Here is a 24254-nt window from a genome sequence, read left to right on the forward strand (position 1 = left end):
ACAGGATTCATATGAGTAGCGGAAGTATAAATAATATTTGTATATTTACTGTTTATAGTCTGTAAATTCAATTAAGTCTGAGAGTTTACAGACTGAAACCAAGCTATCAAAGAGTCAGTCACACAGGGTAACCAATGAGATTTCAATGTGTTCAGCAGTCAAATCTAAACATCCTTCACTTGGAGATATTCAATCTGAAGTGGTAAACATCCTAAATTTTTACAAGGCCAGAACTAATTACAAAATAAGTACAAGGTGTGTCTAGGAGTGATTATGCTGCTTTGTTTCTTAAAAGCTTTTTGGTAAGCCGCAAACAGTCCCTTCAAATTTACTAAATAAAATAGAGCTTTTTATAGGAGCAGTCCTGTCAATATTCAGCAAAAGAATTCAAACAATAAAAGGCTAAGATGTTGCCTAAAAAAAGTTTTCCTTACTATAAACCTTAAATTCTTTGAAAAGTCAGTGAAACTAAATTCATATGTGCATGTTTTACCACGCTGGACATCAGTTTAGTCACATTCATACTAAGTCTCCTAGAATGCACAACCTGAGGCTTAGCCGCTATTGTTATAAAAAAAGTGTTGAAGAAATATTGGTTTTAAAGGTAGGCTAATTACAGGTTAATTTTCCCAGTCTGTGCAAGGTAAACTCTCCTCTTCATCCTCTGATTCAGGTGACGCTTCCTTAATTCGTCGCAATGCTTCATGGATGCTCTTTGTCAGAGGGTCAGTATCAGGCAGAATTGTAAAGGATTCTCTCGAAACATCCTTCTGCACTTTCTTCAGTTTCACCCCTTTCCTGATCTGTGCCAAGATGTTATTGCTATCATCTTCATCAGGAAAAGGAGGAAGACTTCTCTGCTCAACTTTTCTCAAGTGAAAGCTGCCACGTTTCAAGGAAGCCAGCACTTCATCCATCGGGGAACTCACTGCAGTAAATCAAAAGACCTTCAGTATTATTTTTACTAAATGTTGTCAGTCTTCATTTGTATTTACTACAGACCAAAAAAGAGCTGCATACTATTAATGTGACTGTCCCACACCACAGGTATAATAGTAGCTCCAATATTGTTTTAGCCTCCAAATTTATCTTCCCTGTTACCACGTCAAAACTGGTTTATACAGACAATTATAATTTCTGAAACCACTCAGCCTCAGGTAGTAAAACTTTTTGAAAAAGATGGCTTTCCTGTTTACACTAAGGAAAATCAGAATAGCTACAATGAATCCAACACAATGAAAGTGTTTATTACGTTATCTTTCTTTACTTTGAAACTCAGGTAATGACTGCATATTTCAAGCATTAGAGTGTGCAGTTTACTCTCAGCACTTGGACTTGGTGGCTAATTTTACCTACTGTATGACTATCACTACATGCCAGTGAGGGGAAGCAGCAGTAAAGTCAACTGCAACATCATGCATTTTCCAGCTTTTTTGGATTCATGTATGTATTAGCACATAGTCACAGTGTGCCTATAAATTCCCTTCCTTTCTAATTAGTGAAAACAGAGAAGCAAGAGTCAATACTGTATCACTAATCCTCACTTTATCACCAATTTGAAGCTAGTTGTCTGCAGAAATAAAAATCAGGCTTTGGCTCTTTGTAGAGCTGCAAGTAGGTAAGATCTCTATCCCAAATAATGTATTATAATAAAGCACTAGCACATATAACGTACAGCACATATCAATCAATAGATTAATATCCATCTCCAGGTCTTTGTATATTGTAAAATACATTTTTAAAATCTGTTTTGCATGTATGAATGGGCTTTGTTCAGACTAACAGTACAGACAGATGGAACAGACATGCAGAAAAGAGAAGTAAAAGAAGAATACAGGACTGCACATCGGAAGGAAGAAGGAAAGAGTAAAGGAAGGAGAAGTAAAAGACTCGTCTGTCATACAGAGACAAATTTCTAAAGCCACTTAGAGACCTGGTATAGCTCAGGGAATACAGAGCAACGGGTAGAGTGCTGCTGCAGACATTAACAACACTCTTAAGAGGGAGGACGTAATTTGATTTTATATTTGTCATTTTATGATGTACATCAAACTGCACACACAATATGTGCTTTATATAAAATTGCAAGATAAAATTATTATCTTAGAAAAATAGATACTAGGACTACAGGAAAAGGTAAAATGGAGCACAGCAGCATCAAAATTGATAATGAACTTACGACACTGTACCTGCAACCTGCAAAATTCATAAGAGCTTAAGAATTCTAAAACTATGCTGTTGCTTCAAGGATTTTCAGTCATTGAAGGACAGTTCTAGAGAAAACACTCTTGTTTCTGTCTGATTGATGAAGACAGTTCTAATTCTGATTTTATCTGGATAAGGGAAAGTGTCAGTGGAAGGATTTTCTGTAGTTGTAATTGACAGAGACAAATTTTTAATCAAATGTTATTACAGCCATATTACAGCAGTGTGAATCAAGGCCCACTGAAGGTACTTTTTTTCAGTGATTCCCAGTAAAACAGTTTAGCTGAGTGCTTTTGAAAATCCCATCTCTGATTTTCAAATAAAAACTTCACTCCAATAAAGCATGTTTCACCAAAACACCAGGATTATTTTGTTAAAACATGGCTGCCATTCTCCCCATTTTATATATGGGATAAGAACACTTAAAAACAAGTAGCACAGAATCAACAAGTTTTAATTTATCTCCCAGCTCAGCCCAGTGCTCTATTCACTCTCTTCAGTTTCTAAAGAAGCATTTGATCTTTTAACTATTGATTAACATGCTTTGATGAAGGAGTACAGATTTAATTTCCAATTGTAGTTAAACATATATATTCTTACTCAGCTCTCTAGGGTACTTATGGGTTTGTGGATTTTTGTATGAAAAATTGAAGAAATCTTGAGGAAAGCATTCTCAAGGTTTTCTATGTCCCAAGACAGGTATTCATTTTACTAGGTCATGAATCATGTAAAATTCTGTTATTAAAACAGACTGGACCCTCAGGTGAAGCATATAATATTTGCAGAGCTTGCTGTAAACCAGATAAGAAAAGATTATTTTAGACAACATTCAGCTCCATTTTCTAACTAGTCTAATGTGGTATATCGTAGAGTCAGTCACACAAATGTTTTCTGTCTAACTGAACAAGTATACTGCATGCTGTTGTAAAGGTCCTAACATATGTTTGAGTTGCCAACATTTGTCAACCAAAAAGGATGTAACATCTTTCCCATTAATAATTAAAAATTAATCATAGCATACACTATTCTGTAGAGGAATTCAAAAGAGGAACTGATGTGCATTACAATTAAATACACCGAAATGAAATCTTTACCTCTCCTTTTCGGTAAACCCTCCAGATCACCGGTCTTCTTAAGCTTCTTCTTGGCACTGACTAGCTGACTGCTGTCAAACAGATGTGCTGGTGGGACACCAGAAGAATGCTGAACTCCCTTCTCCTCACTCTGACGTTTAACCAAGCTGTTGCTTTTCTCTAAGGATTTAGCGGCATCTTCCTTGGAGGGCAAAGGTGGAGCCGGAGGGGGAGGTGGTGGAGGCAAAGGGGGTGGAAGTGGTACTACAGCAAGAGTCTCTGGTTGAAGCTCGTTACTGGTGAGTGGAGAGGTACTAATATGAGGCAGTTCGGAGGCAACACAATTGGGAGGTAACGAGATATCATTAAGTTGTTCTAAGCTTGTGGATTCCTGAACTTGCAAAGGCTGAACTGCATTTTCCAATTCCACCTCTTCACTTTTCTCTTGGATTTGTATGGTTGCTGGCAAAGATTGAGGTTGATCGACACAGGACACTGAGCTGGCTGCACATTTTCTTCTGGCATGCGCCAGCCGTAGTCTTGTTGATTTAAGTATTACTTGCCCAGGGTACCGCTAAAGTGGGTAAGTTATTGACAATTAGATAAGCACATGCAATGCGCTATTTTAGATTCTAAGTACCTGTCATCAGGGTTTGCCTTTTTGACAAGTAGAATTTATCTGCTATTTTCATTCATTTTGCTCTAGACGTAAAAACAAAGCAAATATATCCTCACCTTTATGCAAAAATTATCTGTTTTCTTAGTTTTTATTCTTGGTTAAACCACGATTTACGATTTACAAGTGATTGGTCTAGTCAGGGATATACACAGGTTAGAATTAGGATTTCACTAAGAACCAGATTGTAAACTCAAAACTGTTTTTTTCTGGAAACTGAGATTAAAACTTCCCCCTGGCTTGTCTTTTCTAAAACTAGTCAATGGCTCCCTCGACAACAAAGTCCTCTCTGAGCTAATACACTGGCCTTAGAAATGAATCATTCTGCTTAAAGAGGTATCTCTTGAAAACACCAAACATTTTGAGACTTTCTGAAGTGTTTTTAATTTTGTTCTTAAATTTGCTGCCTCAATATCCCTCAATAGCTGCCTTTCATATTAGTTTCATCCATAACCATTTTTATGCAAAAATTTAAACCACTTCCGAAAGACAGTTTTAATACATTTTACACAACTGTGGTACGTCTAAAGCAACAGAGATCATAACATTATAAACATGCTCATATATAAAGTGCACTAACAGTTGCTGGTTAAAATAAGTAAATTTGCTTTAACTTACAGAAGCTATGCAATTCAAAAGCCTTGCAAACAACAGGGATATAAAGGGTGTACTGCTGAGCAAGACAGCATTCCAGCAAAGAAACTTCTCATATCTATATTTTTTAACGTGTTCAGCAAAAAAAAAAAAAAAGTATTCGCCAATTCCAGCAGTCCCTGTTTTCTTCCATTTTCATCCCTTTCTTTATTCTCTCCCCTTCATTCCATCTTCTATCCTTTTTCTGATACTTACATTGTAATAGCAAGGGGCAGGTATTGTCAGGTGTCCTAGAAATCGGTGGTAGTGGGGTTATGTCAGAGAGTAATGCTCTTTGTGGGAAATACCATTTAGATTATACTTCTTTTAGGAACATTTGGTTAAGTGTCTTGTCAAAAGGTTTAGATGTAAGAGTGAACAGAAGATTATTATGGCACTGGGAATGCAACAGCCAGAGGAATTCGTTTCCACGAATGCCATATTTTGTTGTAAATTTTACAAAGAACAGTTAACTGCATAATGAAAGAGAACTGCTAATAGGATAGTATCATCCTGGAATGAGTGAAAATTTCTTTAGCAATTTGTTACCTGCTTAAATTTGCGGAGTCTGTCCAGTGTTTTCTGTCGTTCTTGACTCACCCAGGAGCTCTTTCTTTCCTCTTCATCTTGTAATTGATCTCGCTTCTGAGAAAATGTATGGAAAACATGTAAAAATCATTGAAAAAACATGTAATCATTGAAAAAATGAATTAAAATAACTCTTCTACTAATTGTTAAGAATTACCTAACAATCTACTTCTCAAATAAACACATTTCTGATCTTAACTTGGCCTTTGTCTTCCCCTTTAAAAATATTATGCATTTCATGTTTTATAATCTTGAAGAAATGGAAAGCTCAGTTAAGAAATATTTCTATCTGGAATTGGAACACTTTAAAACTTGTTACCTTGAAAGATGAGAAATAACTAGAGATGTGACAGAATGTTATACTGAAAAAAGCCCCCTTAAATTAAAAATGGTATCAATTAGTCAGACAGAAAAACTATCTATTTTCTCACATTTCAAGAAGAAAATTACAGTCCAAATTGTAAGGTTGCCCACTTAAAACAAGTCATGTTAGTATTTTCACAGCACAAAAAACCACAGAACTCAGTGCCACAAAGTTTTGAATCCCATACTGAGAAAATTAAGTAAACATTTTCATTATAATTTACAACAGTAAATGAAAGTTTTCTGTTTAATTAACTTAAGCTGTCATTATTTAATCCACCTTGATTTTCTGTAATCTTACTTCAATTAATGTTTGCAGCTCCTCCTTGCAGCTAAGACAGTTGTATCTTTTCTCCTTTTGGGATCTTACTTCAGTAAAAACACACATTTGTATTCTCCTTCTTTAACTAGTCATCCGTTTTCACAAAACTTCAACAAAATTACCTCATTCTTTGAAACAAAACACTACTCTTCCATCAAATTTATTAAAAGTGGATGCTAATTATCAGATGGCAAATGTCATTGTTTGCAAATTCAGAAGTTATCAGGAAAAGTGACAGAACAGATGACTATAAAGAAAAATAACTGAGCAGAAACAGCAGCTTTAATTCTTAAATGACTCACAGCATTTAGTATTAATTTTAAAAGCTCGTCTTCATAACACTTATTAAAAATTCTGACCACTGTTGTGAAGTTTTATTGTCATTCAGTCAACACAAAATCAGCATCTGCCTGCCATTTTCAGAAGTCAGCTAGTGGCCTGGTGTCCTTCACAAGGACCCAACTCGTGTGATTTGGAAGGAAATAAGTGTAGATGCATTAGAGAGAGGAAGAGGAGAACATGTCTGAAGAATAGCAAGGGCAAGAAACAACAAAAGGTGAAGAGGAATAGAAGCATATGGTGAAAAGAAAATAATGGAGCAACGGGGCAATGAAGTTAAAACAGAAGCACAGAAAAAAGATTATAGCAAGAAGAAAGGATAGTTCTACCACCACACCTGCATGTTACATATACAATCAAATAAAACTTTTCCTGAAGCAGTCTCAAACTCAAGGGGCTTTTTTTGTTTGGTTTGGGTTGGGTTTTTTGGTTTGTTTTGGTTTTAAATAAGAATACTGAGATTGCAATTCTTATTTGGTTTCAGGTTTGGACACCCTTGAGGTTATCTTTTCAAAATTCCTCATGAAAACCAGTGGCTGCAAACTTATTTTATAATAATAGTAGAAATTTCCAGTCACATAATTAAGAGAAAAAAGGCAAAAAATATTAGCATAAGGTTCTTTACATGATGCAAGTGGCCAACTCCATGAAATAACTAAACGCCTTGTAGTGTTCGAGAGACAAGAAAATCCTTCAGCTTTGTCAAGTCTTACTTTTTAGAGGGACAAATTGTCTACAGTCCACACAGCATATTCCTTTGCCTTATTGTGAGAACTGAAAAAAATGGTTTTTTTAAGTTCCTGAAAGATTATGCCAATATGTACGGTCTTTCACAAGTAGCTTTTTCATAAAGTAAATTACACAGCTGACTTCCTAGACAAATGTATCAATGTTAAAAATGTATAAGAATCACAGAATGGTTTGGGCTGGAAGGGACCTTAAATATCAAGTTCCCACCCCCCTGCCATGCGCAGGGACACCTCCCACTAGACCATGTTGCTCAAAGCCTCATCCAGCCTGGCCTTGAACACCTCCAGGGATGGGGCATCCACAGCTTCCCTAGGCAACCTGTTCCTGTGTCTCATCACCCTCACAGTGAAGAATTTCTTCCTAATATCTAGTCTAAATCTGCCCTCTTTCAGTTTAAATCCATTACCCCTCATCCTGTTGCTACATGCCCTTGTGAAAACTCCCTCTCTATCTTTCCTGTAGGCCCCCTTCGGGTACTGGAAGGCTGCTATAAAGTCTCCCCAGAGCCTTCTCTTCTACACGCTGAACAACCCCAGCTCTCTCAGCCTGTCCTCATAGTGGAGGTGCTCCAGCCCTCTGAACATCTTCATGGACCTGCTCCAACAGCTCAACATCCCTCTTGCATTGGGGGGCCCAGACCTGCATGCAGTACTCCAGGTGACATCTAATGAGAACAGAGTAGAGGGGGAGAGTCACCTCCCTCAACCTGCTGGCCACACTTCTTTTGATGCAGCCCAGGATCCGGTTGGCCTTCTGTTCCGCAAGTGCACAATGCAGGCTCACGTTCAGTTTTTCATCTATAGACACCCCCAAGTCCTTCTCCTCAGAGCTGCTCTCAAGCCATTCTCCTCACATCTTGTATTGGTGCTTGGGATTGCCTCGACCCATGTGCAGCCCCTTGCATTTGGCTTTGTTGAACTTCATGAGGTTGGGAGGGGCCCCCCTCTCAAGCCTGTCCAGGTCCCTCTGGATGGCATCCCTTCCCTCTAGCATGTCGACTGCACCACACAGCTTGGTGTCATCGGCAAACTTGCTGAGGGTGCACTCGATTCCGCTGTCCATGTCGCTGATAAGGATGCTAAACAGCACCAGTCTCAGTACCGATCCCTGAGGGACGCCACTCATCACTGATCTCCATTCGGACATTGAGCCATTGACCGCAACTGAGTGCGACCATTCAGCCAACTCCTTATCCAGTGGGTGGTCCATCCATCAAATATGTATTTTTCCAGTTTGGCCACCAGGATGTGTGACACCGTCCACTGACGGGACAGTGTCAAATTGCCTTGCAGAAGTCCAGGTAGATGGCATCAGTTGCTCTTCCTTTGTCCACTGATGCCGTAACTCCATCATAGAAGGCCACCAGGTTTGTCAGGCACGATTTGCCCTTGGTGAAGCCATGATGGTTACCAGTCACCTCTCCTTCATTTTCCATGTGCCTTAGTAGAGCCTTCAGGAGGATCTGCTCCACGATCTTGTCAGGTACAGAGGTGAGACTGACTGGTCTGTAGTTCCCCGGGTCTTCTTTTTTACTCTCCTTGAAAATGGGGTTATGTTTCCCCTTTTCCAGTCAGTGGGAACTTCACCACTTTCATCCATAAGTATGAAAGAGAATCACTTTCACTAATCTAACTGAAGCCTGAATTAAAGAGACTTGGATTTCAATGCAACTTTGTCAGTGATCTTTATTAAATATTGATACTATATTAACTCTGAAGACGTAGACCAGAATTTGAATATTCTTTATGATAAAGTCTGTTATGTCCAGCACAAGAGCTAGACTAGCTAGCCTTTTCTCTGCAATGAGACTGTGCACAGAATCAGGGAGCATACAGCTGGCAGCACGTCTTTATACAGCACAATTCAAGTGTTTTCTTTTGTAGAAAGAAGAAAAATAACAAGCTTATTAAGATTGAAGAATAAATGTGTATGGTTTCCTTACTCATCTCAGCATATCTGACACTGTAACTCAGAGATGTCCAGAATTATCTCTGTGTGTGTGACAGCAAACTGCATGCAGCCTAACCCTAGCAGTAATCACTTAGACTGTGAACCTAGTATTAAAGAACTGCTTTATTTGGTTGAGTTCAGTGTCATCCTAACACAGCTATATACCCTTGCAAGCATAAAATCCATGGTGTAAAGGTCTGGGATACACACCATCTTTTTAAAACAGCTATTATCTCAATACTCTCCTAATTAATGTATAATGAGGAATGCAAGCTATTATCTAAAGGCTTAACTTAACAACAGAAAACTAAAACTTACTAGCTGAACAGCATGGTGCATTTTGTATTCCTCCTCACCCTGGTGGCGCTGCTGGATCTTTTCATTATGCTTTGCGATACAGATCTCCTATAGAGACATAAAATGTTATATATAAAATATGAATTTCAAATATCCATTTACAGGATATAATGTAATATTTAGCAAATAGTACTAAGAATTAGAAAAATAATTACAGTTGTAATTATAAATAATTACAAAGCCGATCTCAGCAAGTTAATTTAACCAAGATAATTTAACTTACAATAAAACCATAAAATGGAAACAAAACAAAGACAGACAAAACCAAACCTATTACTTTTAACTGTCAAAAGAATACACACAAGTAACAGCTGCTTGAAAAGTCTGTTCCACCATACCAGTACAAAAATGGCAACAAACACTGACTGTAGGAATATCATAAAATATATCATAACACCCTTGTGTAACTCCATGTATTTCTATACATGGATAATAAGTAACTCTTAAATATACTGCATATTTCTGTTAATGCAACTAGACAGCTTAACATTGGGAAGTGTCAGCTCGTCTTCTGCATGTACAATCTGCAAGCGCAAACATCAATGAAGGTGTTACAATTTTATACATGCACAAGCAGGTTCACTTATTATACACAGGCCATGTTAAACAGACTAAAACAAACAGAATGACACTCAGACTTCAGGTAGATGATATAAAAAGAACTGAATTAAGTCTCAGTTACAAAGAAAAGGTATTTGCGAGGATTTAGAGTAGCAAAAAGACAGGTTCATAGGACAATACTGGGGGCCAGGAAATCAGACAGCATGGGCAATGAAATTCAGTCCTGTACAAGCACCACACAGAACTAGAACAAAGTCAGATCTGTAGTTAGAAACAGATCTCATGGCTGTGTGAGAGGGGGCAGTGTCAGGAAGCAGTTTGGAGTGCGACTTTAGCTAGAAGAACATTGAAGTGATGGGCTGCCCAGGCCAGTAAGTCACTTTGACTTACTGGGTGGAGTCAGACAGGAGCTTTGACATTGAAAGCACTGCTTGGGGCAGCTGATGGAGTTGTCAGCCACTGAGCAAGATACTACAGTATCTTCCAGGCAGTAAGTGGCAGAAAGTCACAAAAACAAGGAGGGATAAAAAAGCCCACAATTTTGGACACATGGAAATGCAGAAAAAGCTATGTTCTCCTACAAGCTGACTATGGATGTACTGTGGTGACATAAAGAGGTAGCCGGTGTTCCCGCATAGGACATAAATACCATGCCACCTTGAATGTTTCTGAACAGTAAGACCATCAATGTTGCTACCATATACAGGCAACACTCTGACAAGACCATAAGGTTCTGTGGAAATACTGTCCCAGCTTTATTGCTGCATTAAACGCAGCAATAAAACATTGCTGCGTTTTATGTTAGTTAGTTTGTGGAGTTTTTTCCCTTGATGAAAAGTGTTTAATTAATACAGCTGGAAAAGTTAATCCATTTAATTTGTAACTGCAGAAGTACAAACTACCTCATTTCTGCATTTCAAAGACATAGCAATACCTTCAAAATATTATTAGAGAAAGATTTTTTGTAATATTACTACCGGTTTATCTTCATAGTTTATTTATGTGTCTTCCAAAATAACAAGGAATGTATGTTATGAGACATAAAAAGTATTATAAAATAATGAGAATAGGTTTGGTTTGGGTTTTTTGACACACCTCATAAATACTTGGGAGGCACACTTTTACAAAACATTTTCTCTTCAGCATCATTGTTTAAATCTTTCTGGTTAAGATCAATAAGGAAAGATATTTTAAGCACATAGAGAGGATAAACCAGACCAAAACATATTTGGTGTTGACTTTTTTTACTAGTAAACAACTTTAATGTAATTAGATCTCTATGACTTGAAATAATAAAAAAAGACTAGGAGGGGCTGAAAACATGTTGCAGCACAGGATTAGAAATCTGAATCAGCTTAACTAATTACAGAAATGTTTCCAAAATAGAAAAAAGAAAGGTTGCAACTTCACAGGGACAAATGCAGGGTTCTACTTGTAGACAAGATTAATAGTCTACAAACAAAGGATTAAGGAAAAAAAATGGCCAGGTGACAGCATTAACAAAAATTATCTGGATGATTATGGCACATCACAAGTTGAACATACACCAACAAACCCTGGCAAAAAAAGAAAGCATCATAATTGGGTACATCAGTAGGAATACAGCCTGCTGCACGTGTGAAGTGGTCCTTCCTTCTCAGCACTAGAAAAGAAGAAGAGTTATGTCCAGCAAGAGTGACACTTCAAGAAAGATGTTGACCAACTGTACAGAATTGAGAGAGCATCATGAAGTAATGTTCATTTCTCTTTTAATCACCTGACTGATTTCACAGTATCAAAGGGTACTTCTATTAAATAGAGACAAAAAGGTGGAGCTGAGGAACCATTTCAACCCTTGTCACTAGATAAGGTACCATGTTTAAGACTATTAACATGTAATATATGCACAAGAGATCTGCATTAGTATTATATTTAAGCAGTTCCAGAGAGCCCGGCTTTCAGATTGAAAAGCATCCCAATTAAAAGGTTAGCGTCTCACCCAGTAAACTCAGTACGTGCAGAAACTGTATTTTACTGTAAGCATTCTCTTTAGTTACACCCTTATGTTGTTGCAGAAGTAGAAGTAGCAGTAATAATATCACCACCACCACAGCATACAAAGTAACCCTATGCCAGCTGTCACAGCATCTATGTAACACCTGTTTTGGGATGGGCTATGCTGTCAACTGTGGGCTTGTGTAGGAAAGGTGTCCTATTAAATGGACACAACAGCATATGAGGAAGCTTCCTAGGTCAAACCACACATTATGAACATAACCCAAAAAGCTTCCCCAACCAGTTGCTACTCTTCCTGGATGTAACATAATTCAATTTCTTCACAACTCTATTTTCCCAAAGATATTCTTCTAGACGCCTTCTACACCATTTTTTTTTTTTTTACCTTGACTCTTTGCTATAAATCTAGCTCCCTAATAAAACAGCTGCTTGTTCCATATGATAGCATAATTAATACTACTGTGCAGCCAGCAGGGGGAAGACTGGGATAACAACAGCAATATCCTGCATGAAAAATCCATAACTAGCTTTCAAGAAATATGAAAAATGAGACTGATATTAAAATATTTTTTAATAACTAAGTCACTGTCATCAACAAAAAGGAACATCAGAAAATGATGACAAATGACAAATGCAAATGCAAAAATATGAGAATAAGGAGTTTATACTCATGGTGGTACAGTGAAAGAACATCAACCTCTGTAAAACCATAAATTTAAAAAATGCTGGCTCAGTTACTCAGAATCACAACTGAATCAGGTTTCCTACAAACCTTTAGAAAAAGTTCCTAAATAAAGGTCTGTTACAATTATTTGACATCAATTAAAAATAAAAGCATCAACTGTAAAAAACAGGGCAGCAATTTCTGAAGAACAAAATGAGCAGAGACTATAGTCACATAAGTTTCTATTTACATTATATATAGTCTTATTCTGCACAAAGTAATTGATTCACTTTCACTGTGTTATTTCCTCAACAGAAAATATTTTCAAAACCCCAAATGATGAAATGACCTCCAAAAAATAAAAAATTATAGAGACTAATTTCCCATTGTTTGCTTAATCATGATACCTGCTGCTACAAAGGAGGCAGTCTCCTACGGGAATCTTCAGTTGCCAAAACCTAATAATAGGCAAGGACTGTAGTCTCTAAATACATCACAAGACTGCGATATACACCACTTAATGCACATCTTGCCTTTTGATTTCAACTACAGAATGAAAGCATCTCACTGGAGCACTCAACTGCAGATAATGCTACACTGGTAAATGAAATCAGTGGAGAGCTGGAACTAGTTCTGCAAGTGCTGGGATGTCCAATAGTGAAGTTCCATATGGAGACATTACCTCAGGTCCTGAAAACAGTATAGCTATGTTCTTCCAGCACAATGTTGAGCCGACATGACTATATTACTGCTGCACCTAGACCCAGCTGAGCACTACTACCATATGCAACTCTGTATCACATGTCGGTGCATAAGCAGGCATGCTGCAACTGCTGTTACAGCCTAGAACTAATTCCTTCAGCTTAAACAAGGTATTTTATTGTAGCATAACCTTGAAACAAAGGAGCCAACTGAAGGTGACTAATTAATTATACAGAGAAGAAAGCACGCTAAAAAATCTGTACTCCTGCTTCAGGGTTGCTTCTCAACTTGTTACCTCCCGTAAATTAAGTAAGGAACATCAACCAGCTGTTACTTTTAAACACTTGTGTACTCTCTAAGATGCCAATAGTGTCTTTTCACATTCAAGAGAAAACAGTGTAACTATTATAATGTAGCCTACAACAATTAGTATAATATGACAGATAGGATGTATTCCTTAAAGTACTAAAAAGCCCAGCTTCTTGATACTTTTTCTTTTTACAAGCTTACATAAAACAAAGCGACTCTGAGCAAACTACTTCCCATAACTAGCTAAAGAGAAACCTCTCTTTTATAATAATTTATTTGCAGTCTTCTCCATATTGTGTTAATCAGAGACAGGACAATGACTGAAGAAATATTCAAAAATCCAGAATATGAAATCTATCAACTACTGTTTTGTTTGCTCTGTTATGATTCAGATTCAGGTACAGAAATAGACGTATTAATTATGAAGGGAGGCAAGACCTGAAGGCTTTACCCTCAATATACCAGAACTGTTTATATAAAGGGATGATCTCTCACATCAAGAGACATGACTCAGAACATACAATCACATCAACTCCCGATCCCAGTCTAGAATGAGGTCTCAATGGAGACTTCTACATAGCCTTATAGTATATAGTACAAGCTGGAAACCTATTTTATAAGGAGTACTACAATGCTCTCTCAGAACTTTGATCTATTCTACTCATTAAGCTATCTCACTCATTAATAATGCATATTCATGTAACCACAAACTGCTAGTGAACAATAAACAAGTTATTCTGGAAAAAAGGAAATTAACATATTTACATATATTGATATACAATTTTGAGACATTAGCTATATTAATACAATTGTCTGCACAACAACCCAACCATGTAATGCATAAAAAAAGGAAAATGGCCCTAAAAGCACACCTAGTTTTACAAATTAAGAATATATACTGGATTTCATATGTATCTGCTGAATACAGAGTATCAATGACACATGACGTAAATTTAGGATGACGTAAAGAGAATGAAAATAGAACTCATTAGTGAGAAAACACCCTTTAAAATTATCTTCTGCAAATATATATAAAACTACTCTCTGAAGAAACATGCATTCTAGCATGTACTTTCCACATGAAAAGTATTCTGATTACTAATAAAGACAAGTTTATTTGTTGTCTTCAAAGTGATTAAAGGTTCCTTTAAAGCTAAAAGGTAAACTGAATCTTAAATACATCAATTTAATAATACATGCTATTGTATTTGGTACTCTGTAAAACAACTTTTAGTCAGTAGTAAACATAATCTATGAAAAGTCTGGGAGACTTGGAAGTGGTATCTAAAATTAAACCTTTTGAAGTTTTCTTAAATTTGCTAATTATGCTAGAAATTTCCAAATTAATAATACCTTCTTATTTCTGAGGTAGGCTTTCTTGGCTGAAATACGTCCACGCCTTGCTTCCAGCTGGCGGATTTTTTGTTGTAACTTTTGCAGCTCCTCTTTTTGCAAGTGTATAGATGTTGCCATATCCTCTTTTTCAAGCATGGCTTCCATACTTTCGTAAGTGTCATAATATACCACTTCATCTCTCTTCTCTGTTTTAAAAAATGTCAGCAATGAAAAAGTCAAATCAATAGTTTGTATTTGATTAACATTTTGTTTTGTTCAACAACAATCCCCCCACTGAGTTGCAAGATTTAATGTAGAATGCTGTAGTCCTTCCAGGGAACAACCAAAAATCAAAAGGTCAGACAAAAAGCACTAAACAGCAAAGCACTGGAGGGCTTTAAAGTTTATATGAAGAACAGAAATCAATACCAACGAAGCACAGCCTGGTATTCAGGTAAGCTCAGAGCATTAAAAAACAAATGCAACTGTAAATGTATGCTTGTGTTTGTAGTCTAACTTGATCACAATGTCCATGCATGTCTTTGGGTCTCTTAGCTAATACAAGGGACCCACATGTGCAGTAATATCCTCTGGCCTTTACTACGAAGCTCAGGATATACAGACTCTTTCTGAAGTCTTTGGCATGAGATTCTTCCACCACAACTTAATTCCCCTTTCATGAAATTGATAGTAAGACAAAAAAATACCAAAAACCCTGTTTTAGAAGGTTTTTGACCTCACAGTCACTGCTTCTGCTCAGAGGCAGCAGAGGGAGGGTAACTGCAAGACAATCCTTCAAAGCATTACAGGCCTGAAAAGGAGGTCATTACTAATAGTTTTATCAACACATGATTTTTAGCCTCCTGCGTGAAGCATTCAGTATAACATTGAGCTCATCTCTGAACGCTGCCTTCTCATCTCTTGCCAAGAAGGAAAGAATAAATCCTTGAAGAATGCTGGGATGAAGAAGCACCAAAGGCCTCTTGTTCCTTATTTCACTGGCATACCAAGTAGGATATTTTTGTAACATACCAAAAGGGATATGTATTACTGCTAGTTGAAACAGGCAGGTACAGATGGCATCACTATCAAGTGTCTACTCTGCAGCACCTCCAAACCTTCTCATTTCAACATCATCAGCTACTTTCAGCAAGACCGCAACTTCCTGCTACTGGATTATTTGGGCAGAGGGGCAGGGTTTCTTCAGTACACTGTCCATTTTAAAAGCATTGTCACTTCATGTTATTTGTGCATACAGCCTCTTCTGCAACCAAAATTCTGGTTGTCAACCTAATTTCAGCTCAGCAGAAGACATGGCAGGACCAGAAAAGAAAGCACAGCACTATATTCCACTTAAAATGAAAACTAATAAAAACAGACCTACTAGATCCTTCACTCCAGCGCTCATTTGAAAAAAGAAAAACCAAACATGAAGTTCATCCATATGTAAAAGTGCCAAGTCACTTTTAAGAACCCACTTACTCACATCAGTGAGTAAAAATAAGACTCAGGGCTAACAAGAACTATATTTTGCCATGCACATGTAAAATGGGAGAATTTCCATGCCAATTTTGTTTTAGAACACTTTCATGCAGAGTTAAAGACAGGAATTTTACAAGTGAAACCCCAATACTCAGATGTAACCCAGTTAAATCTACCAGTTCTAAAACATAATGTTAAATTATGTTTTACTCTTTCAAAAAAAACCCTTGACAACTCTTTTGCAACCTCCATCAAACATTTCAAGAGTTTTCTACAAACAGTTTTTGAGCTTATGAAACGCCTATAACTTTGGTAAGTGCTTAAGCTTCTAATGACTCAATGACTTAGAATAAAATCAGTAGGATTAGTCCTTTTTAGATACGACCCACACTATTTGCACTTGTTCAAAGCAAGAACCTACTATCATATTCTCTGTTGACAGCAATGCATCCACCACAAAACCACATTACAAGCATGTACAAATCATTTGTACAGATAGGCTGCATGGATAGGGTAAGACCCTTGAAAATTCTAACCTAACAAAATCACATTTTGTGGATTTCAGTGCAGGTATTTGGTTAATGACAATAAAAAAACTACTACTGTTGTTTACAATATGACAACCTATTATCATTTGATACTTTTCAGATGCAATGTGCTGAATCTGCATAAGAAAATGTTTTTCTTCTAGCTTACAACCAACTGTCAGTCAAGTCAAATCACACTCTCCAAAAATTCCACTGGGACTTCATTAGCAGCACCTTAAATCAAAACAGAATCCAAAACTCTCTGAAATTTCTATGCAAAGCTGGTACAGTCAAAGACTAAAGAATAGGAACAGCCTCTACAAGTAACTAAGACACGTGTACTTCACATCATGCAGATGTGCACAACCTAAAGGTTATTACTTTACTAACTATAAGCACACTTTAAAAAAGAAGTGGAACAGAAGATTCCACAGACCACTATTTTCTCTTTGACTGCATAGGAAACAACACATATGAAAAGACCCCTGTATGTTTTAGGTGCTTTCATTTAGATTATGTGCTGAACAGTCTTGAAGAGATGCAGTCACTTCAGTGTCACATTCTTCACATTAATTGTTCTACCCCTCCACATAAGTCAAGTCAAAAGAGGTAATTTCAGCCTTCGAACAAAATTCCCACACATTTAGGATCTGTACATTTGATTTCCTGTCCTATGGAATATTAACTGAGAGTTGTTAAAAACCAGTAATACCTTCTAACATAGCTGTCTTTAATAGGAAAAAAAGACTTTTGGATTTTATATTAAAGAATACTTCATAAATTTAAAACAGCAAAGGAAGCCAGAACAGTGAACTATTTTGTTGCCCTGGGGGAAAGAAAAGGTTGGTTGTCTAGCTGACTGGGGTTTTTGTTTTATTCTGTGTCAGGTTCTGGGGCTGGAGGTTTTTTTGAGATTTCTGGCAAAAACTTTAGTGGCAAGTTGTAATGACCCATGATGTTTTTACAGCAGGCTTAATCTCTAAGGGCCCTTAGGTTTTACTACCGCTACATCAAAGATAAAGGATTTTGATAGACATTCTTTCTCAGCCTCCTGCTCAAGGGATTTCCTTCAGCCCGCAGGCAAGTAAACCATACAATGTCTTCAGCACCAAAATTAAATGTCTGATTTCCCAGGTACTAAATCTATCTATCGCTAAAGCACTAACTAGCTCTCCACAAAGGCACCTGGTCAAAGCTGACACATTTCTTTAAGTCATTTGCCAAGTTTTGAACCCTCATCTTCCACACATGCAGTTATAGTTGTTGCCATCTCAAGCCTAAACGGGAGAGATTCACGTAAGAGTACAAAGGATCCGTGATGCCTACGTTTTATTTTTCCAGAGCCAACTCACAATATAATCCAGCTTCAAATGCCTCTTCAGTGGCATTTTCTATCCATAAGAAAATTTCCTGTGCATGTCTTATGCATTAAATAAAATAGTTTGTGTGAATATTAACTATAGAAAGGTCTAAAGGACAGAACTGGATTCAAAAACGCTGTATTATTTACTGTACCACTTTCACAGTTTGTGAGTACACAAGGTATAGTCAGTTCTGGAAATATAAGGTTTGCATTACTGCTCTAAATCAGTGAGATGGCACTACAACAACCTTCTAAATTTAGTTGAAGGAGTCATATTTGCATATATATTTGCAGGAACACCTTTTGAAAACCAATCACTTCAAAGAAATGGATAATACCAATGCGATTTTTTAATGAGACAAGTGCAGTAATTAAGACATTTCCTCCTCCCTGAACTTAGTTTTCCAAAACTTACATATAGTATCTCACATGCTTATTTCTAAACAGAGGCAATGAGAACCAGACCAAAATTCCTGTATGTGTACATATATGCCTTATGAACAGGTGGAGATTTTAATCTAACCATACTTTTGTTAGAAGATCCAGCTCTTCACATGGTAAAGAACCTGTTCTAATTTCATTCCCACAGGCTTTACTAGACTCTTAGGAATAGAATTTATCTTTTACAGATTATGTCTTAATTAAAACGCATAGAGCACCTGACATCAGTCTTCTTATGCTTTCAAGTTGTGCTGTCAGCAGCAGCTCTTCACATTTCAAGATCTCAAACTGCACTTCATATAATTGAAGCTGTAGATCATAATAATCAGCTTCTAACTGGTCCAAATGGGCTATGGCTTCTGTACCACCTTTCAGGCTCTGCATCTAAATGGAAAGAGAAAAAAAAACCAACAACAAAGAACAAAAACACATCACTGCAGGATAATGAGAACAAAACAACAGACTTCACAAAGCTGAACTGAGGAAAAAAAGTGAAAGGTGGTGTAAACAGGGATAATTACATGCACTGATCCTCTTGTAATGACAACTTAACTGAGGAGTTTCATATTTTCTGGAGTACTCCACAGGAGGAAAAAACATCTTTATTAAAATACTTATATATATTTTAGGCCTTATTTGTGTCATATGTCTCACATAGAAAACTGACACAAGCCACAACCAAAGTAAACTCAAATCATCCTCTTTCATTCAGCCAAACAAGATTTAATGTCTCAATATAGGTAGCCATTCAGACCATATTTAAAAAATACCAACAGGCAAGGGAATCTTATCTGCAGCCTCACTTTGGAGGGTATTCAAAGCCCTGCAGCTCTACAACCTGCATGCAGAAGACTTAAGGCCACATCCAAGTTCTCTACCTGCTCAAAAAAAAAAAAAATCTCTGACAGCTTCTCCTAGATAACAAATGAAAGTAATTCTAAATTTTACTGAAGATTTGTGATCTACCTACCTTACCATTCTGATGAAATGTGGTCCTGTTTCTGTATTACAGTCATTCAATCATTAAAAAGGGTTGTTTACCAAGCAGAAATACACGACCTAGCAAACTACACATTTTAAAAAACATTTGCTAGTATGTAGGTGTAAAACTGTATCTGTAATTCATAGCCTGTATCTGTAATTAGCCAGAAATGGGTTTCCCCTGTTTTATTTATCACAGTTTTAAATATAACTACACTAAACCAGAAAGCTATCTGTACTGAATTAAACCAAAGACTCATCTTGCTCAATATCCTGTTTGATCAGACAAAAGTTACCTGCAAATATCCAGGATGACAAAACATAGTAGGCAGTGCAGTGATACCTCCCCCAAAAGTTTCACCAGCCTCTTAGCCCAGCTTGCAGCACAGCTTAAGCCACAGTGCTGCCTTTTACACAAAATCGACTTACTGGATTTTATTTCATAGATTTGTCCTATCCCTTTCTTTTTAGCATGTATGCTTTTAGTACCTGCATCACTATCCATTGACAGGGATTTCACAGCTCAGTTAAACACAAAGGAAACAGTTCTGTATATTACGCTTCTTTCCATATAAGACTGATAGAAGAAGACCTGTGAATCAATTCTTGTAACATCTGTTTTAAACATTTCTCCTACTATATCGTATACTTACTGAACGCATTTTTTGTGTATCAACAATTAGCCTGAAATGTTCAGTAAGTCTTAAGTGAATATCACAAATCTTACAATCACTACTGTATAATTTCTATTTTTCAGTCTAGTGTGACACCGAAATGTCTTGTTTTGCCGTTCTATTACTCTGCTGCCATATAAACTTACTAATTGTAGACCAGGACAGTAGATGACATAATGATGGCGTATGTGTAGTGAATTAGAGGCTAGTTTCCAAGACAAAAGAACTGATTCTCTTGAACCCTTCAGTTTCTCTTATATGCAGAAAAATACATATGCAGAGGGATAATATTCACTGGTCAGGCAGGGTATCCTGGGTTTTGGCATTTTCAAAGGATCTTCTCATTGTAAAAAATATTCCACAGCAACAATATGTGATGGATTTTTTTTTTTTTTTGTGTGGGATTTTTCTTTTTTCAAATTAAGCAAATGTGATTCAAACTTCTACCACACCTAAGAACTTTTGCTTTCTCAGCACTCTTTGAGTGACATTCACTCAAACTAACATATATTTTTTTCTTTAAAAAAGATGTTCCCAAATTTAAAGACTGCATAGAAATATAAATGGGTCATCTTCAAAAGTATCACCTAATCAAGTTACAGCAGTTCAGTATTTCATTCAGTTGCAATGCTAAAGGACTTGTCTGACAACCAAAGCTTAGCCATACAAGCAAACTTTACAGATGCTGACAGCTACCTGGTTTGTTCTAGGGGTAAAACAGCACTATATTCAGTTTTCAGGTGCAACAGCAATGGGAAATTAATATTGTTGTATGGTTCTCACGCAGATATCCTAGCTACATAACAGCCCCTCATGAAAAAGAAAAATTGAGACCTTTCAATCACTTATGTTAAAGCTTGATGTGAGATATTAAATAGGTTCAATTCGTGACGTTACAAGTTGCTATCTAATTTGTACTAGTAATTTACTGCATCCTTGGTAGGTCTCAACCTGATCAACATGGTGAAAGAAACACTAAGAACTTTAATGTGAGAATGTCAGAGGAAAGAAACATTTTGCAGTTCGACAAAGAACTAGAATTGAGGAGATCCAAGTTTAATTTCCTGCTATGCCACAACTTCCTGCATTCACTCAAGGAAATTATTTAATCTCTCTGGCCCTAATTCAAGTAACAGCATTTACGGTCTTTGTTGTCTAATTCATACCAAGTAAAGAACTTAAGCAGGAACTTAGGCTTCTCAACAGTTCTAAGGCAGAAATATATCATCTGTAAACCCACATATTTGTAATAAAGATATAACAGGTTAAAACAGAAAGCCTCTGACAAGAACTATGAACACACATATTAAATGGACAGATGACACAGTTAACAAAAAATAGCCAAACATGGAATACAAGAGTGAGGGCCATCAAATACAACCATGGAATGCTTTCAGACAAATCTAAAATTGACTGCCTGCATAAACTGAGTTCTTAAAATAATTTTCTATGGTGTTATTGTTGTTCTTATTTTGGTTTTGTAAAAACAAAAACAAAACAAAAAGCTTACACAAAATTCTATGTTTGTTACTCCCACTGCAAGTCTGTTCCAGATACTCCCTCTGAACTACCAGAAAACTTCTTCCATATTTCCAATGTATTCACCACCACATAATACCATTTGTTCTTGCATCAGTACTGAACAGCAAGACACATTGCTCTTGACTAATATTTATTCCCATTAGTATTTTTCATAGAATCATAGAATAGTTTGGTGCCCTGGTTTCATCTGGGATAGAGTTAATTTTTTTCGTAGTAGCTAGTATGAAGCTATGTTTCAGATTTGTCCTGAGAGGAAGACGGATAACATACTGATGTTTTCAGTTGTTGTCAAGGACTTTTCAAATTCCTGTGATTTCCTAGGGCACAGGTATGCAAGAAGCTAGGAATGTGCACAGCCAGAGTAATGGACCCACAGTTACTGGTTTAGGCTTTGAGCTTAGATTTAGGATTGAGGCCCAAACTGGCCAATGGTATATTCTACATCATCCCACACCACACTCACTATATTAGAAGTGTCTGCTGGGAAGCGTTCTCTCTCTTCTGGGATTGACATTTTGGGACTCTCTCTGTGCTGGGATCATTAGCCAGAAAGGAGCTGGGACTTGGTCAGCAGGTGGTAAGCAGTTGCACTATGTATCACTCATTTGTATATTATTACTATTATCTTCATCATCACTTCCAATTTATCTTATTTCAATTATTACTTTGTTCTTATCTCAACGCACAAGTCTCCTTTTCCTTTATCCCTTCAATTCTCTCACCCATTCCCCAGGGACAGGGGCAGGTAAGCAAGCGGCTGTGTGGTGTTTCTCACTGGCTGCGTTAAAACCATGACATTTGGGCTGGAAGGGACCTTTAAAGGTCATCTAGTCCAACCCCCCTGCAATGACATCTTCAACTAGATCAGGTTGCTCAGAGCCTTGCCCAACTTGACATTGAATGTTTCCATGATGGGGCACCTACCACCTCTCTGGGCAATCTGTTCCAGTGTTTCACCACCCTCACCTTAAAAAATTTCTTCCTTATATCTAATCTGAACCTGCCCTCTTATTTTAAAACCGTTAGCCCTCGTCCTAACGCAACAGGCTCTCCAGTTGGGCTGCTAGGCCCAACTCCCCTGTTTTTGTGGAAAATAATTTTGTATGATCTCAGCCCTCATTTTATTCATCAAGACAACTTCAAATCCTCTTGTAAATAGACTTGTCATTCCTGGCATCATTGTGTAGCCCTCCCTGCAACTGCTTCAGTTAGAAATACTCTTTCTTGGGTGATCAGGAACACATGGAAGAAAGGTGTAGAAGAAATCTCACAAGTCTGTGTGCAGTGAAACTTAACACTTCTCGTGTTGCTGGAAATACCTTATTTGATAGACTGGAGAGCACCTGCTGCTGTACCACCCTGTTGTACCGGTGGCTCAATCATGTTTCTACCAAGTTATAAAACCATGGTAATTTTCATCTGCTGTCATTTAAAAAGCAATTAACCTGCAATTCATGGTAAAAAATTGTATTAGTTTTCCCTATGTGTGAATATGGAAGCTCACCCTCAAAACCAGGAGAAAATAATTTTAAAGAATTTCTGAATTATTTTAAGGGAAACACAGAGCACTCTGACCACTGATAAAAGGCAGGCTCTCACTCATACATAGAAACTTGTGGAACAGAAATATTCCTCCAACCTATTAAGTATAGGAGTCAACTACAGTCAGCCCATAACACTACAGGATGCAATACTATAAAAAAATATGGTTAAAGATGATCACTCACAATTAGTACCCGGACAATCAGAAAAATTTAATACACTAAAAGAAATACCTTTTCCCAATGAAAAGGGTGTACCAGTATTTTTACACATTTGTTTCTTTTCCAAGACTAAATGTCCAAAAATCCATAGACAACCTGTTGAACACCAGTGTCCTCATAAACAGTCAGATCTGGTCTTTGTTTTGAATTGTCATTCTTTCTGTCTTAATCCTCAACTCAAACACTGCTAAATTATTTTCTAGAGCATTTTAACCTTTTTAAAGGAATATCCTGTTTTTATCTTCTATGCCTAGAAAATAGTGGCTAAATGATTTGCCAGAGAAGGTATTTCATAGAATCATAGAATGGCCTGCATTGAAAAGCACCTTAAAGATCATCTAGTTCCAACCCCCCTGCTGTGGGCAGGGTTGCCAACCACTAGAGCAGGCTGCCCAGGGCCCCATCCAGCCTGGCCTTGAATGCCTCCAGGGATGGGGCATCCACAGCTTCTCTGGGCAACCTGTTCCAGTGCCTCACCACCCTCTGAGTGAAAAACTTCCACCTAATATCCAACCTAAATCTCCCCTCTCTTAGTTTAAAACCATTCCCCCTCGTCCTGTCACTATCAACCCCTGCAAACAGGCGTTCCCCCTCCTGTTTATAGGCTCCTTTCAAGTACTGCAAGGCTGCAATGAGGTCTCCCCAGAGCCTTCTCTTCT

At 37.3% G+C, this 24254-nt stretch overlaps 1 protein-coding gene across 1 annotated transcript in view; it reads right to left on the reverse strand.

Moving 5' to 3' along the window:
* Window positions 1-620: 620 nt before the first annotated feature.
* JMY (junction mediating and regulatory protein, p53 cofactor) overlaps window positions 621-24254 on the reverse strand; it is a 55867-nt gene continuing 32233 nt past the window's right edge. Inside the window, exons 5-10 of the mRNA XM_010081149.1 lie at window positions 18854-19019; window positions 14841-15028; window positions 9218-9304; window positions 5137-5232; window positions 3300-3852; window positions 621-928 (exon numbers count right to left, since the gene is read on the reverse strand). Coding sequence (XP_010079451.1) covers window positions 621-928; window positions 3300-3852; window positions 5137-5232; window positions 9218-9304; window positions 14841-15028; window positions 18854-19019 — 1398 coding nt within the window. The remainder of the gene's footprint in view (window positions 929-3299; window positions 3853-5136; window positions 5233-9217; window positions 9305-14840; window positions 15029-18853; window positions 19020-24254) is intronic.

This window comes from Pterocles gutturalis, unplaced genomic scaffold (assembly GCF_000699245.1).
Source record: "Pterocles gutturalis isolate BGI_N339 unplaced genomic scaffold, ASM69924v1 scaffold9269, whole genome shotgun sequence".
Taxonomy (NCBI): domain Eukaryota; kingdom Metazoa; phylum Chordata; class Aves; order Pterocliformes; family Pteroclidae; genus Pterocles; species Pterocles gutturalis.